This window comes from Dendropsophus ebraccatus, chromosome 5 (genome assembly GCF_027789765.1).
Source record: "Dendropsophus ebraccatus isolate aDenEbr1 chromosome 5, aDenEbr1.pat, whole genome shotgun sequence".
NCBI classification, from domain to species: domain Eukaryota; kingdom Metazoa; phylum Chordata; class Amphibia; order Anura; family Hylidae; genus Dendropsophus; species Dendropsophus ebraccatus.
The window spans coordinates 36,937,675-36,956,068 of NC_091458.1; the positions used below are offsets into that span (position 1 = coordinate 36,937,675).

Here is an 18,394-nt window from a genome sequence, read left to right on the forward strand (position 1 = left end):
GAATTAAATGTATAGATTTTATAGAGAGATATATAGCATAAACAACATATACAAAATATACGATACATTTCCTGCTCCTAAGAGCTTACAATCTAATATACAATACATGTGCTTCTCCTCAGAACTTATTCTCTATGTACATCAGGTGCACCGCTCCTGGACGCGTAGAGTCTAACCAACCACAGACACTCTGCCATTATACAGGAGGCGCACTGCTAATGAGAGCGTACGCTCTACGGACAGCCAGATGCGGGGCTCCTGCGGCCACATTCACACCAGGGCCGACACACCGCCAGCATTCTCACCACACGCACTAGCCGCACAGCCCGCCTGAGCGCGTACACTCCAATGTGCATGAGAAGCTCCAAAGAGCTTACAATCTAATACAAACCATGGAGGAGATTTATCAAACATTGTGTAAAGTTAAACTGGCTCAGTTGCCCCTAGCAACCAATCAGATTCCATCTTTCATTTTCCAAAGAGTCTGTGAGGAATAAAAAGTGGAATCTGATTGGTTGCTAGGGGCAACTGGGCCAGTTTCACTTCACACCATGTTTGATAAATCTCCCCCCATATACTTACTGCTACAATAGCTCCATGGCTTCTCTACAATCGGAATAAAGGAGCCGCTATGGAGTCCAACATGACTGGAGACTGGAGAGCCCAGCTGCAGGACATATGAATGAGGCCTCAGCTTCATGTTGGGAGTCGTCCTCTTCAATCTGTCACGGGAGAAAAGAAAGGTTTCTATATTGTGATTCGATTGTGATGTCATAGGTCTTGTGATGTCATGTGGTATACTCTATCAAGCAGTCGAAATGTCCTTTGTTGCCCATAGCAACCAATCAGGGTTCAGATTTTACTTTGCCAGAGTTTAATAAAATTTGAGATTTGAGCTGTGATTGGTTGCTATAGGCAACGAGGAGATTCTTTTTATAAGACGGCACCATAAACATGCCCTGAAGCCCTATTCTACGCTCTGAGGGACTCAGTTATTACAAAGTCAGCCATTCATTTGTATGGGAGCCCTGTAATACCACATGTGTCCTGGGGAGGCAGCAGTGCCCCCTTCACCAACATAACAGCTGACTGAAGGGACAACTCCTCTATGGTGAACAGTGCTGATCATCACAGCAGGGGACACGATGAGGTCCCAGCATTTAGGGAAGAGCTACATACCTGCACTCATCCTCTACAAGCTGTCCAATGACTCCAGGGTCCAGAGTTGTTTACATTGAGTGCCAGTTGTGATGTCATGTGCTGTGTGATGTCATCATAACTGCCACTGCTGCTCTGTGTATTATGTTAGTAAACATGTGACAGTGGGTGGGGCTTAGCAGGAAGGGGAGTGGCCTGACACATTTGCTGTAATTGATGGCAGCAATATCTGCAGTGGAAATTAACACGGGGGACAGTAATCAAAAGTTGTGTAGAGGAGCAGCCCAGAGCAACCAATCAGATTCTAGCTTTCATTTTACAGAGGCCTTTTTCATTATGAAAGCAGCAATCTGATTGGTATCTATGGGCAACTGCTTCCCTGCACAAGCTTCAATGAACCTCCCCCATGGTGTATAGTTCAGTCTAAAATTATTGATCGCCGACTGTGCACCGCTACGTGTAATATGGTGGGGATGCACGGCCGATGGCTGATGAATCTGTTAAGAAAATAATAAACTGTATACGTTACCTCTCCATGCTTGTTGCTACAGCTGCAGAGCAGCTCTCTGAAGTGACTGGCTGCACAGCCAATCACTGGCCGGGTCAGCCACTACAGCCAGTGATTTTCTGTGCAGCCAGTCACTTTAGAGAGCGGCTCTGCAGTTGTAGCAACAAGCGTGGAGAGGTAACGTATACAGTTTATTATTTGCTATGTACAGCAAGGGCTCCATGGATATCGCTAATCTATATATATATATATATATATATATCTATATATATATACAGCCCATGCTGCCCGATAATCGAGCCATGTAATAGTATCAGTAAACAATGTCAATCTAGCAGATCAGTGCTCTTTACTAAAGTGATCAGCCCTAAGTCTGCTGAAAGGCGGACAGGGAAGTTTCTCTACGTTGTATTTCTTCATCAATATTATGCTTTCATAATAATAATGATTTTATTTGTATAGCGCCAACAGATTCCGCAGCGCTTTTTTTGTTTTCCTTTTTTTTTCTATGCATACAGTAGAGAGGTACATAATACACAGTTAAATAATTAGAATAAATAAAAACAACATTAAAAATACAAAGTATAAACAAGACCTGCTCGTTGGAGCTTACAGACTAACAACTTAGGTTGACACCAGGCATAAGTGCTTCATTTGTCCATGGTCCGGCCACTGTACATAGTTGGAAATACAGGATGAGCCAGTAACAACGCCAATGTCTGATTAAGTAAACATATAGGGCCACATGTATCATCCGGCGAATGGATGATTTTCGGCGGAAAGTGCAGATTTGTGTCTTTTTTTATTCAAAAATGGCGGATTTGCGAATAAAATATTCGCAAATCGGCACTTTCCGCCGAGTACGCCAGGGGGCGGAAAGGGGGCGTAGAAGGGGCGGAAAGTGGGCGGAACGAAGGGCGCGGACTCAGAGTCCGCGCGATTTACCATCCGTTCCGCCAAAATGTAAGCCGAAAACCTACTCCAGTCCTCAGCTAGCGTAGGTTTTCGGCGGTGCGCAACGGCGCGCACGGGATTTATGTAGAGGCAGTCCGCCTCTACATAAATCTCCGTAGCGCCGGAGCTGCGGGGGCATTTTTACGTCCGGCGTAAAAAACGCCGGACTTAATAAATGCCTCCCATAGAGTGCAGGAACCGTCAGAGAGAGAGCGGGGAGACAAGTTTAGGGAACATTATAAGCGAGTCTGGAGAGATGAGTCTTCAGGGCACGCTTGAAACTGTGAATATTGGGTATGAGTCTGATGTAGCCATATACTCCCATTAGAAGGCTATTGATAGGCCTTCAGTTGGTATTTTATCTAGACTTTGTACATGGCATACAATGCTATGATTCTCCCACTGTGTACACTACTCTGTCAGTGTGAGGATATTTCACCACTTGGCAGGTCTGCATCTGTCTGTGATGAAGAGGCCGGGTCTGGTGATAGCTATCTTTGATTTCAGCACCACATGCTTGGACAGCGCACTACATTCTCCCTCATGGATGCTGCCCTCTACTGGAGATTATCAGCTGTGACAATACTGACTGGCCTATTACTTTTCCTCAATTGTTTTACTATGTCTGCAATTTTCAGTGGTGCTCCCATGGTGTCACAATAGACTTTGCAACGTAACCTATTCAGATTTGGAGATGATCAAAGTTTAGCTGCTTTTTATAACATGTATCCGTGTTTTAAACAACGTGATTTGGTCTCCTGCATGCACATCCACTGACATATACATGTGACGTGCCAGAAATAGTTTGTACAAGTCTGCACATGTGTAGACAGGCAATGCTATGGGTGCAGAAGTAATTCTATACATAACCTATACCATTACCATCAGCTCTGTAGGTACTGCAGCTGTTTACATCTCATCCATCAACAAGTTAGACGTGGGGTGTAGCACTACTATAAGATATAACAATGTTCTTTTGTTTGTTTGTTTGTTTTTTTCACGGCATTCGGCATATGGGGTCAATAATGAATTCATTTTGTAGTACAAGATTTTAGTAGGGAGAAATTCATTTTTTGTGTCCACACTGCGTTTTTGCAATCGTTTTTTTTTCCATCCGTTTTATGCAAAAAAAGATGAAAAAATTTATGCATTCGTTTTTCCATTGATTATATATATATGGATTAAAACGCATCCTTTTGTTTAACATCGACAAAGAGGTGGTTGACCAAATTTTTGTGTGCGCTGAAGAAACTTATGCATTTTGATCATTTCTTTATAATGGAAGTCAACACAAATGCATCCATTTTTTCATCCGTTTTTTTTGCATAAAACGGATTGCAAAAACACAGTGTGAACCCAGCCTAATTTACATTTGATCACTTGATTGGCAATAAGGAATATGTCTAGTATGGCATATATCTAGTGGCTAATACCTTTAGGACACCGCAGCAATTTTTTGCTACTGGCATACCAGTGGCCCTACTCTGCAGGTCATATTAGAGGAGACAGAGGTGGTTTCTCTTGACATTTCAAACACATGTTTAAGGGCAATAACAATTCAGCTTAATTTATAGCAGGTGGTTACAGGGACATTACACCACTTCCCATGATCACCTGCTCCCAGGTTCCCCAAAGACTGCAATTTAGTGCCTTATAATTTCAGAAAAGCTGTATGATCCCTGCTGTTCCTATTACATTACATAAAATAGATATACTGTAGATAACTGGAGTGTAATGTCGCTCATATTCTGTTTCCTACTTTACACACCAGGACATCCCAAGCTGAAGCCAACAATTACAAAGAATGGCTATGCAGCCAAGACGGAGGTACAGACCCGAGAGTCAGATCGACAGACTGTTCACAAGTTAAAGGAGAAGTGTGAGGAGCAGGCGAAGGAACTCGTATTCATCCGTCAAGAATTCAAAAAAACAAGCTGCGGATTTTTAGTATTTGCTGTGACAACTCAGTATTTCTTTAATAAGGTAAGAGACGCTTTTACTTTTATCTACATTGTTCTTTCCTAAGAAGTAAAATGAAATGTGTGTAAGCATGACAGTGCCAAAGTGGGGTAGTGACTGACACTGCTACCAAACCTCACAAAGCTCTAATTCAGATATAATGGTGTCCCTCCAAATCTATGCATAATAGTTGTGGTCAGTGGTCTCCAACTTCCTAACATACCCTGGCAGTCTATTGCTATGGAGTATTGCTGAGTTCTCTTCTGGCTACATTTTAACCCTTCCCTTACCATAACTCCTCTTTGCACCACCCACGTGAGGTTCCAACTAATCCCACAGAATAACTCTCTTTAAATTTATGAAAGTGCTAAAAAAAAAGTCCTAAAACAGAACAGACATATATAAATACCTAATAAATAACATAACATGAAAACATGTCAAAGATCCAAAATTCAAGGGAGCAACATCCAGCAGTACCAGCACCGAGATTTTTTTCCCCTAGCCGCACCGCGCCGACAATGTGTCAAATGGCACTGCAAATCCAGATCATCTAGATGTGGATTTGCTGGACCGGCAGGAAACTGATACTCCACGTTTTCTTCACTTCATCTTTATAGGACCTTTGGCTCCACCCTGGAAGGTGACACAAAAACCACCCTCCCTTACCAAGTCCACCCAACCCTAACTGACCTTTTTTTAACTCCTTAATTCCCCTCTTCTTCCTCCACATCACATGCACCCCCGCTCTGTGCCCTTCATTTATAGCGGTTCTGTAGTTGTAGTTTTAATGCTGCAAAGACACAGATTGGGGATTCCTATCTTAAGTGAATCCATGGGAGTGCAATCATTGTAGGAGACAGGACTGGCAAAATAGTAGGAGACAGATGGCAAAATAGCACCATGTAGATGTGAGGGATAAAATATTGTGAGGTATGGTAGGACTCACCTAATTTTGACTTGCAATTGATTGCCAATTTTTGGGCCAGGTGCACAATGTATTCATGAGTGTAAGAGACTGTGCATACATCATAGCCACTTACATTCGGCTGTGTACCCAGACCAGAAAATGTGAACTAACCATCAAGTCATACAGTGCATGCCTCACTGCTTAGTATAAGAGCAGGGACTCCTAGTTTGACAGGAGTCCTTTCCCCTGTATGTACTCTTCATCACACCCTTCACTATTAGCCTAAGGTGCTATGGAGGTACAGTATAGTACCTTCCCCTAGAGAATGCCAGGTGAAATGCATACAACCCTTATTTTGGACTCCAGCAGTACAACGGAGTTGTTGTTTTCTTGCCCTTTAATAACAATGAGATGACTCTGGGGACTCTATCCTATTCTATAAAGCAAAGCTGACGCATAAGCTGCCAAAAAAAGGAAAGGTCAGCCTATTGTTTCTGTTCTAATGGTCAGTGTGAAAACTTGGATATTTCAAGATTATTTTTATTTGCATAAGAAAACACCAAAAATGTTAAAAAATATATATATTTAGAATAAAAAAAACATGATATAAATAATTTCATTTTATCATGCTGCATTCCCTTATATACAATATCATGGGTTGTTTTCTCATAGTAATTTCATGTTCTGAGTCTTAAGGAAGACTTTATTAGTGACTGTGATTTTATAGCTCCAGATACGTTGCCTGTGGAGTCCTGTAGTACAAGGCGGTCAAAAACACTGGTGGATAATTTATATGTGAAGTGTGAGGGATATTGAAGGAGACAGCACGGCCGTTCTAGAATCAGAAATCACATGACAGAAAGACAAATGAGTTTCCTGGGAAGATAAACCTTCCCGTATTTACAGACCTTCATGCTGACAGGTATTAGTGCGTATGACAAGCTGCAGCTTTGACATCTGCTTGAGAACAGACCATCTTACAGCACACAGATTACTGCAGTTTGGCCAATAATCAAAGAGAATTTCCTCAAAAAAATAATATACATCAGTAAATATAAATGATAAATCTTTCTTATATTGGATTGTAAAACGGCAAATAGTTCTCATTTGATCCTACTTAGTCTCATAAGCTGTGTTTTTCCCCTCCTTACAATCCTGTGTGGGGCTGTAAAACTACTGGCTGCAGCAGGAGCCTCCCCCCTCTGCACTGTTTGCAGTAGGACACCGACAACAGTAATCCCCTCCCCTTAGCTAAGCCCTTCCCTCAATTATTTGGGGTCTGTAAAGATCAGTAGGTAAAACACACAGGGATACACTCTCTGTTGGAACACAAGAACTCTAGGACTCTTTTGCTTGAGCAAGGTAGAGCGCATTGCCCTCTCCTGCAATTCACTAGGCCCCCTGAGCTGTCATCATTTGCAGCACCAGGTGGCTTAGCGGGCCACCGTAATTCAAATGCCGAATGATCCGACTTGAGCATGCTCATCTCTAATAACTACATGCCAAAAATGGCATTAATCACACTAGAGTTATCAAGAAGATCATATGGTATAGTAAATGTGGCACAATTTCCAAGACTCCCATATATACACTTACACGGTATACGTATAACATGGAGAGAAAGGAGGGGCTGCACATCCCACCTATGGCTGATACCAATGCCGCTAGGCTATTTTAAAAAACCAATGCCAGGATGTTGGTATATAATTTGATCAAACCATATTGCCCCGTGTACCACGTGCCGGACTCCTGGTTCACACGGGTCTCTACGCTAACTCCACACTGTGTCGGTCGGCGACTGCCAACCCCACAAAGCGTGCACATGCAGGGAAGAGAGGCCATGGAATGGCCCTGCAACCCCAATGTCACAGGACCAAACCCAAAATGCCCCTCCAAAACCCAGCCGACACCACCAGTGGAGAAGGCAGCCCCCAAACAACACAAGTATGAATATGTTATTGCACTCACCACCACTGCTGCAGAGAGAATGGGAAAGACATGAGGTACTGACATGTGAGCACGGGTGTATCCTGCTTATTTGGGTCATGCAGGTCTTATGAAGGGGGGTGCCAGCCGCTCAGAAAAGGGGAAAAAATAAAATGCGCCAATGCTTTACATATGACAATATTATTCTATTTGGTTCATTTCTGGACTGCTCTTTACCAACCTCCCCAATATGCCATAGATTTAGGGCACGCCATGTCCTCTCCCCATAGAGTTCATCAGTTTTTCCGCACCTTACTGCAGAGAAGGTTATTGTGCAGTTAAGATCTCTTCATTATGTCCTATACGCACAGCGCTATTCTTCTCTCCGCATTAAGACCCTTTGAGATGCTTGAGGTCGCACAATCCCATGTAATGATAGAAGATGCCATTCCTTCCGGGGCTTCACCATCATAATGTTTCATTGGTTTGGATTTCTTTATTAAAACACAATTCACTTTAATGATCTGGCGGTATAAATTGGAAGGTAGGAGTCAATGGCTTTTACTCTTAAGTGTAATCCAATACAAAGAAATGATTTTTGTAACTAATGACTGAAGATCTGGAGCCGCCATATAAAAGGTCATGTGGACTGTAAAATCGGTAATTATGTATGCAATTACTCCCTTAGATTGTCATTACATTCCACTTTATCGTCTCAACAAGACACGCTTCCACTGTTTGCAGTCATATGGACTCTGTCCTCACAACACTGTGTAGTATTGAAGGGGCTCTGTTTTTGATCCAGAAGTAGCGCCACTCTTGGTCATATCTGATATTGCTGTATTAATTTCAATGGGGTTAAGCTGCAATATCAGATATAGCCACAGGATAAGAGTGGCGTTGTTTCTTAGACCCCTTTAATAACTATATTATGGAACTGTGTTGGCCATGTGTTACCAGATGACTGGTCAGATGCAAATAAAGGACATGTAAAAAAAAAAACATAGCAAAAGACCCAATATTTTGGGTTGAAATATTATATGAGTGAGCAGGGAGAGCAGACAAGCAGCTGTGCAGTTTGGAGACTGGGCACATAAAATGCTGGATTCACAGGTCAGAAAGGTAAGTGCTTATCTGGGAACTTGATGTGATAACATTGCAGGATGTAGTGTTTTGCAGGGCTGCCTTTTCTCTTCTCTGTGCTCACTGATCCCCTCAACCTCTCCCCTTCTTCTCCATAGAGTATAATGGACACAGATATCCTTCTTCTTCTCGGGGGTAAGGGTGGGGGGTTGTAGGAAAACAGCTTTTTGAGTACAGAAGGAAACTCTTTTGCTCAATAAAACCTATTACAGAGTTTCTTAAAATTGCTTGTACCATTGATATTTATTGATTTCTGAAAAATGACATTTATATGACAGTTACGGATTAAGGTCGGGTTCACACTACGTAAAAAAACATGGCCGTATTTGCAATATAACGGTTGTTTATGCAAATACGGCTGTTATGAAACGGCCATGTTTTTTACCTACTGTGAACATAGCCTAAAACTGGAGGTTTACAAGATCCTTATGCATTACCCCGTATTTACATTTTTCATGTGTTACAGTAACTTTGGTTTTGGATAACAAAGAAGTATTTTTTATCTGTGCCAATTTGCTCTGCTGGAGCAGGCTTGGCATTCCATGACATGGTATCTAGATGGCTAGCATCAGAAACTGCTAAAGCACTTACAGTGGATTGCAGCAAGAATTGAACAATTGGAATATGATCATTTGTTGACAATTTTCCTTCCTCTTCACATGCTCACATAGGAAATAATTGCTCTTGCAATGTATGCCACCAGCACTGAACTACCAGGCTAAATATTCCTCATAATCTAGGCTTCTTTTTTTTTTTTTTTTTTTTTCTTTCTTCTTAGAGATTTCAGAAGAACTCTAGTGACATCTACAGGTCAATAGGCAGTATTGCAGTTTACCATATGAACGTAACATATTCCTTATTCAGAACACATTAGAATATCACCATTTAAACTATGACTGCACTGGGACTTTTTATAGCGTAACTATGTTATTTTAGCCACAATATTGCATACAACTTGTATTGCACTGCCATGCAGCTGTAGTTCATTCAGTACTGGCTAATCTGAACTATAAAATCTTAATGATAAACTAAAAAGTACAAAGTTAGAGCAGACACTGACAAAGGGCTACTGTGCAAGACAGAGTGCCTGACCCAATGAGAGTTGTGAAGTCATAGTAATCGCCTACCACATGATATGATGTAATTTGAAGTCAGGGTGGAGCTCTAGTTGAGCACATTCCTGGCTCTCCAAAAAGTTACCACTGTAACAACCAGTACAGTAGATAACACAAGACTTTATGATCAGACTACAGGTGTTTTTTTGTAGTCTGTAACAGAGGCGGAAATATCACTTGTGCAGCCTGTTCAGCTGCACAGGGGCCCAGGCCAATAGAGGAGCCAACCAGGCTCTGACTCTAAAGTGTCAGCTCAGCATGGCACATGTCTGTAGTGGGTACCTCAGTAGGTATCAGCACCTGGGAAGTGTGGGAAGTGTTCCTGTGGGGCCCACTTAGTCAGGGCCGATTCTAGCTTTTTTGCTGCCTGAGGCGAGAACTGACATCTTTACCGTGCCGAGGTCTGCGCCATAATGGTGCTGATCCCGGCTCAGCATTCTATTGCTTTTGGCTGCAGCAGCCAAAAGCAATAGAACACTGATCTCATGGATCTATGCAGTATATCTATACTGCATAGATCTCTATGAGAAATCATTGTGGCTATACATTGTGGCTAGTCCCCAGGAACATTGTGGCTATACATTGTGGCTAGTCCCCAGGAACTTTTTTTATTACAAAAAAATCCTCTCCCCTAATAAAAGTTAGAATCACCCCCCTTTCCCCATTTTATAAATAAAAATAAATAAATAAATAAACAAGTTTGGTATCACCGCATGCTCGCCCAAACTATTAATTTATTTCATTTTGGTGTAAGTGCAAAAAAATTGTGTACAGTGTACTTTATGCAAAAATTTAGCCTGTCATTGCAAAGTACAATTAGTGGCGCAAAAAATAAGGGCTCATGTGGGTTTCTAGGTGGAAAAATGCAAGTGCTATGGCCTTTTAAGCACAAGGAGGAAAAAATGAAAGCGCAAAAATGGAAATTGACCCCGTCCTTAAGGGGTTAAGGGCCCATTTGTTGTATCCCCTATTACTGCTGTTCTGGGGTCACTTTCATACTCTGAGCTATATAATCTAATTTCCCAGATCCAGTGTACAGTGCACCCAGGACCCTCCAAGTACAACAGCGGCAAACACTACAACTCTCAGCATGTACTGCAGTCTGCAGCCCTCAGGATGTGCTGGGACGTGAAGTGCAAATGAGCAGACAACTCAAGGGGTTGTCCCCTTGGAAACTACAACTCTCAGCATTGTCTGAGAGCTTCGTAAGTGTAAGGCATTCTGAGAGTTGTAGTTATTGTTATTCCAGGAGTTGTGGTCACAGATACATCAGTACAGGATGGGACCAGGTAAGCATGTCGCTTCTGACGGGTTCTTTATTTGGGTGCCCCCCATAATCAGTTCTATTGGTGAGCCACAGGTACCCCAGTCCCACACTAAGGCCTGCACAGACTGCAGTACAGTCCTTTAGTGGCATCTGTACTGTGCTGTAGGGCCCTCCCGAGAAACCAGAACACATGTACCGGATGCCTGGGCGTACATGTGTGTGTGCCTTTAAGGCAGAAAGGTGGAGATATGAATAGGTTATGGGGGCCCAAACACATTTGTTACACAGGGGCCCTTTGCAGTCTGTGTCCACCCCTGGTCTGTAACTATGGAGACACGTTCTCTTATTTGTGATCATTTGCAAAAATCATTCCTTTTGGATGAATTTAAGCTTTGTAAAAATAAAATCCAAAAGTGTACATAGCCTTTTTAAATCTTCACTTCAATCAATATGTAAATTAGGCAGTTTAGTGCACTGGGGGTGAGACTACCGCCCTTAGTGCACCTGCCAGCCCACCCCTCCCCATGATTATGGAGGCAGCGCTCTGCAGTGACTCATCACTCTAAGGCTACCTTCACACAGGGCGACTCGCAGTGGAAATCTCGCTATGAGTTTTGCAGCGAGATCCGCTATGAGGTAAGGTCCTGGCAGGTCCTTGCGCATACATACTCGCAGCAGTCTGTACCGCCAATCAGTGGCTGGGGCTGGGCAACACACTGATTGGCTGGGCAGGAGAGCAGGAAGCCGGGACCCCATGCAGCAAGGACACAGGTAATGTATACACACAGCGGGAGCCGATTAAGAGGTTAAGGAAGCGGCTGAATTACATACTTGCAGAGGTCTTTCAGACTGCTACGAGTATATATGCCCAGGGACCTGCTAGGACCTTACCTCATAGCAGATTTCGCAGCAAAACTCGCTACCAGATTTCCGCTGCGAGTCGCCCTGTGCGATGGTACTCTAAATAAATATTGATAAATATTCTTGAGGAGGTGTGGGATGGATGGGTACACTGAGGCTAGTAGTCCCACCCCAGTGCACCAAACTGCCCTATTTGCATATTGATTAAATTGAAGATTTGAAGATGAGGAAGATGAAGGTAAGGAAATGACCTTCCTTCTCAGTGTCCTTTAGATGATCATGTTCAGGGTATATGTCATATCTATACCAGATACGACACCCATATAACTTAGTGGGCCCATAAAGTACGGAGCCATACACAGTTTTCTTTTCTTGTTAGAAAAACAAGGTATGCTTTTACATGGTATATCACTTGTTGAGGAGGATATGGAGGTTCATGGGGACAGCACAGTGCTTACAGACACTGCTATAAGGGTCTGTGCACGTCTAATAGCTGTGCATAAGCCTCGATATCTATTGCTGATGCGACCAATGATAAGTTTCATGACATTTATCATGTTAGACATCCAAGAATAATTATGGATTTCAGATCATTGGGCAATGCTTCCGTGCTTCTCGGTTGTCCGTAATGTTCCGCTAATGATAAATGGTGTCATTAGAGATTTGTATCTCTTCGGTACACATATCCTGTTAAGCAAATGAAATGTGTCCGATGCCTCGGATGACTCCTCACCTCACATCCACCCTATAAACACCCCCTCTCCCTTTCCTCTAAATGAGATGAGACAAGGCAGGCAGGAGTTTCTGTGTCCGGAGCTCCCCGGGGTATCGTTGTCACTCATGTCAGGATGAGGACATTGTGCTAGGAATCCCACACAATTACGGAGATGTACTGAGTGTACTGTGCACTGCACACTTTATTGGCCTCTAATCGGGTTAAAGAGTCTTTATGCTCAGCAGCATATCCCCTGGGATATCCAACAACCCATATAGGCTTTGATTTATCTTCAGTACTTAGCATCACACTGTGCGCTGTTCTTATGATTATACAATCATTTGGATGCGTTTTATCTCAAATAAAAGAAATATAATGTTTTGCTGCAAGACTGAGGGAATAAAAGGTTATGCAGTATATCAGTGGAATTCTTCAAATGTCATCACGCTTTGTATAAACTCCTAACTAGAAGTCTACTTCTATAGCACTTCGGTTTAAACAGGTATTCCGGCATCTAAGCTGTCCATCCTCTATATATACCTCCTTTATATGATGAGGATGTTACATTGAATATTTGTGCAATATGTTTATAGTATGTTGGCGATTTACAATACATATATATATATATATATATATATATATACAGTGGTGCCTTGGATTACGAAAATAATTCGTTCCGGGTTCATGCTTGTAATCCAAATCCACTCTTAAACCAAAGCAAATTTTCCCATAAGAAATCATGAAAATGCAGACAATTGGTTCGCCACCCCAAAAATAGTGATTTATTATTCTGAATAACATGTAAAACAAATGAAACAAACATTCAGAAACAGCAGAATATGTGATATTATAAGTTACTGTACAGTAACAGAGAGGATGGGAAACACTGCAGGTAGCATGAAGGAATGAGCAGGGCAGATGTGGGCACTCTATAGTAGCGCTCTCTGTACGGGGAGAGAGGGGTTACAGCTTTGAAGAGATTACCTCCACAGTCCTGTCCCCTAATGCAAGCCCCAGCCTGAAGTGGATATTCTATCATTTGGAAGGTGGGGGAGACTTCCTGGGTCAGAGTACAGGGCTGTAGACCCTGCTATGCAGCCATGCCCCTCCCCCACTCACGCTCCCACAGAGTACAGGGAGCTCTTAAACCAAAACAATGCTCTTAAACCAAGTCACAATTTTGAAAAACTGTGAGCTCTTAAACCAAAACGCTCTTAAACCAAGTTACTCTTAAACCAAGGTACCACTGTATATATAACTTTTCTTTTTTTTGGGGGGGGGGAGGGTAGATAACAACACTGTGTGCTCACAGAATTATACTTTTAACTCTAAATTGAAATGATGTGATTCCCAGACATTCCTAGCCCCTCATGTTTGTCCACTGACATTCATGATTTAATCTGGATATAGATATAAGGGTAATGATTAAGCATTATGTTTATTTATTATGTAAATTGTCTTTGTTGAGTAGTCTTTATACTATGTTACTTCTCTGCTATGAAAGTGGGCATTAAAAGTAGTTTATGTGGAGGGGGAAGCAGTCTGTGAGAAAGGGGGATCATAAAGAGTAGGCTGTAAGAGTGGGATCAAAATGATTAAACTGTGAGAGGCGGCATCTAGAGCAGTCTGTGAGGCAGGGAATCATTGAAAACAGTCTGTGAAAGAGGAGAGGGGTAAAGAGAAGTCTGTATGACAGAGAAGGACATGGGGGAAACCTATGCCTGAGCTCTTCATGGAGGTCCTGGGCCTGATGAAAAGACAAGAAAAATGAAGAACTCTAATCTCAGATTAGATCAGATTATTACATGTAACTGTACTGTAATTAATTATACAATCAATCTACCACTACAGTATATAGTCACTATACAGTGGTAATACTGGCATGTGTATAGTATTTTTATTCAATAACAGTATAGTGACATCATCCAGTCACTGTGTAGTGATAATAGTAGTAGTCATAATGTGGCTGCATTATTTTGCCCTTGGGTAATGTTATCACTAGTAATATTGGTCTTTGTACAGTGAAATGTAAATAACAGTACTAATTGTCGTTTGGTTGTAATTGCAGGCCTGGTGTAATGTCCCAGTACACGTGTGCCACTAAGTCTTTGTTGCACCTGGGCAAATTAACTCACTCAGGTTCTCACAGTGGGATATGGTCAGAGTGTATTCTGTGTTTTCTACACTAGATGTCACTACTGTGTTTTCTGTATGCCTCATGTTATGGACAGCTAAAGGAAGCTTTGGGTTAACTGTGTTTGTCACATGTTTGATGTCCTCCAATTACAGGTGCAGGCCTAGTTTCCCTCACTTTTCTTCCAATCCTCTTTCTTCTCTCTTTGCACTACACAGCCCCACCAATCACAAGGGAGTTTAGTTTGCCCCTATAAAAAAGAGGTTAGTTCCTGGTGGGATGGACTTCTAGTTCAGTCAGGAGTTAGAGAGATAGACAATATGAGAGAGTGTTCCTAAGTCAGAAACCACTGCTAGCATGCAGTGCTAGACCCCTCAGGAGGAAAGTATGTTCTCTGAGGATAGCCTTGTCCACGCTAGAGATACTTTCAACAAGGTACAGGACAGTAAACCTGAGTTTGGTACTGACCCCAGCAGGACAAAGCTGCAGATTACGCCTACGTATCCCACTGTAACACACGGCTGTTCTGTAAAGTTTCTGGAAGTCTGCTCAACCAAGCACAGGGACCTCGTATTACCCTAATAGGATAGGTATCCCAACACTGTAGGGCATTAGGCGGTCAGAAACGTGAGTATGAGTATCTTCTCTCAACTACACTATCCTGGCAGAGTGCACAGCTACCTTGGACAGAGCCCTCAAGACGTTTCTTTACTCTCACTTCTACGGTTACTACTTCTTCTACCTCTTGTCTGCACCTGCAGTTACTGAAGCTTCATTTTTTGTACTGAAGAACAAACGTTATTCTGGTTAAGCTACTGGACTCTATCCATTCTGCACCTACACACCAGGTTACACTTGGGTTATTCAAACCTGCAGAAGCACTGCCTGTCTGATCAGGGATGAATACCAACTGCACTCCAGGCTACCATGACAAGTGCCCAAGTGACGCTACACCCACCTAGAAGCCAAAATTCCACCAAAGCTACCCCGGCCAATGGCAACCCCCGACTGCTTTGCCACACTGGTATCACATGGCCATTATATACATCTTGTTTTGTATATGTGTAAGGACATATTTTGGGTGTGTGCTCCTGAGCAATGTCCTTAGAATCATTACAAATCACTATGGTAGCTCTCTGCATACCAATGTACTATATGACTGGAAATGATTGTATGGCTGGTACAATAGTCCCGCATTTGGAGCAAAGCTTTGTACACATTATCCAGAAATGTATGTTGAATAGGATATTGCCAGTCATTATGTTCCACAAAAAAATATACATTGGACATATTATAACCTGAGGGCATTGTACTCCATTGTGTTGTCATTTTAACCACTACAAAAATAAAATACAAAGGATACCAGTATTACCCGTACTTAAGAATTACCAGTATATGGCTTTTATGGTGTGTTTAGACCTATGAAATATTCATGTTTTCTTCTCAGTGGATGACCTCATGATTCATGCAGCATGGATTTACAGTTTTACAATAGGTTATGTCATTATGTAAGGTTAGTCATAATCTCATGTTATACGGTTACATCCGCTCAGTACAGCACATATTTATCGTCTTTCGGGAAATGTTTTTGACTAAGCTTCTGTAAATCAGTTTTGTCATTGTCCCTAGAGTCACATAAATGTAATTGTACAGGAGAGATAACATGGCTCATAGTATTATCACCTGGTAATGAGATGCCTCTAGCCATATAGCCAAGAGAGCAGTATAGAATATAGTTAGCATCACATATAGTATTTTGTGGAGCATTTTTAGCCAAACCAGGAGTGGAGCCAACAAGAAAAACTATAATGAAAAAAATGTACTAAAAATATTTTAGTTTAAAAAAAGTACTAAAATATTACATGTGAATGTAGCTGATTTTTTAATCCATGGCACCCCCTTTCCAATGTTTTAATATATAAAATTGTGCACCCCCCCTGAAGCTTTGTCTAATTTAGTGAGACCTTCTACATTACAGGAAACCAATAACTGGTATAGCTGTGGCTCTAATCATAACTAGCTACTTATGAGTCTCCCATGGGGAACAATCTTTGGAGGGTTGCAGGGCCATTCCATGGCCTCCCTACCCTGCATGTGCACGCTTTGCGGGGTTGGCAGTCACTCACCGAAATAGTGTGGAGTTAGTGTAAGGACCCGTGTGGACCAGGGCACCTGCACGTGGTACATGGGGCAATATGGTTTGATCAAATTATATACCGACATCCTGGCGTTGGTTTTTAAAATAGGCCTAGCGGCATTAGTATCAGCCATGGGTGGGATGTGCAGCCGCTCCCTTCTCTCCATGTCGTAATCTTTGGAGGGTGTTACCTGACTGATGGGAAAAGAAGTCTTCTTATGGCTACAAAGAACCCTCGAATAGGTCTTTCAGCAGGGCTGTACACCAAAATAAGTCAACTTTTTGGGATGTTTTATCTTGCTCTGCAAATCCAAATCTTCTTGTGCAACAAGTGGAGACAACATAGCGATGAGACCTGAATGTAACCATCAGTGCATTACGGTACTTTAGACATTGGGTATACAGTGACTGCACCTGGAAAAGACCACAAAATTGCTAAATTCTGTAAAAAGTAATCAGGGTATGAGACTGGCATATACAGGAAGAAAAAAAAAGTTAGATATTAAAGTAGGCTTTGTATCATGATGCAGAGTGTTTCTAACCTGAACAGTAAAGGTTATTTTCCCCTCCATACTCAGTTTCTATGACTATTAAGCCAGTTTCCCACCACTTTATTCTAAACAATGCAGATCCCCAAGAGTAGGGGTGTCAACCTGTGGCCCTCCAGCTGTTGCAAAATGACAATTCCCATCATGCCTGGACAGCTAAAGCTGGGCCGGAGTTTGACACCCCTGCCCTAGAGTATTCTGCACTAGTTTTCGCCCTCCCCTGTAAGGAAGAAGCTAAGACCAAACATGAATGGGCTCCAATGGAGCCACATTGTCTGCTTCTATTGGTCTAAGGGCCCTATTCCACCGGACGATTATCGTTCGCATAATCGTTAACGATAAACGATCCAAACGACCGCTATTGCGAAAGACCTGAAATCGTTCACCCATTTACATGGAACGATAATCGTTACTTATGACCGTTCTTACTGTCATCTTGACGTCGCTATTGTGTTCGTCACTACTGCGAACGACCGAACGACGTCTTATTCAATGCGAACGATTTGCGAACGAGCAACGATAAAAATAGATCCAGGTCTTATTAAACGATCAACGGTTTCTCGTTCGGTCGTTAATCGTTAACTGCTATTCAACCGAACGATTATCGTTTAGATTCAAACGATTTAACGATAATCTAAACGATAATCGTCCAGTGGAATAGGGCCCTAAATTACTATTGAATATACTGTACAGTATGTCAGATCTCCAGCTGCATCTTGACCCTCTGTTAAGCAACTACATAGTCAGGCTACAGTCAATGGAGGAGTCATCAGTAAACAGTAGCCAAGCGTTTCTGACATCTAAGGGACGTCATTAAATTAGCCTGAGCTCTCTGTTTAAAATATACGATTTCTTTTTTTTATTTTTATTTTTAGAATGTATTTTGGTACAGTTAAGAATTGAGTTTTATTTTATACTGTACGTCTCTTTTGTTTAGTATCTTCTTTTCATTACACATAATAACACAGAGCATATTGTATTTTCAGCCAGTAACTTATACATAAAGTAGTAGTTCCCTCAGGCACCTGCATGTCACTTCTATTTAATCTGTGATGATAGAAA

General features: G+C 42.0%; 1 protein-coding gene across 1 annotated transcript in view; it reads left to right on the top strand.

The window, feature by feature from the left end:
- Window positions 1–541: 541 nt before the first annotated feature.
- MTUS2 (microtubule associated scaffold protein 2) overlaps window positions 542–18,394 on the top strand; it is a 53,837-nt gene continuing 35,984 nt past the window's right edge. The window contains exons 1-2 of the mRNA XM_069969874.1: window positions 542–743; window positions 4,392–4,603. Of these exons, the coding sequence (XP_069825975.1) occupies window positions 683–743; window positions 4,392–4,603 (273 nt within the window). The 5' untranslated portion in view covers window positions 542–682. The remainder of the gene's footprint in view (window positions 744–4,391; window positions 4,604–18,394) is intronic.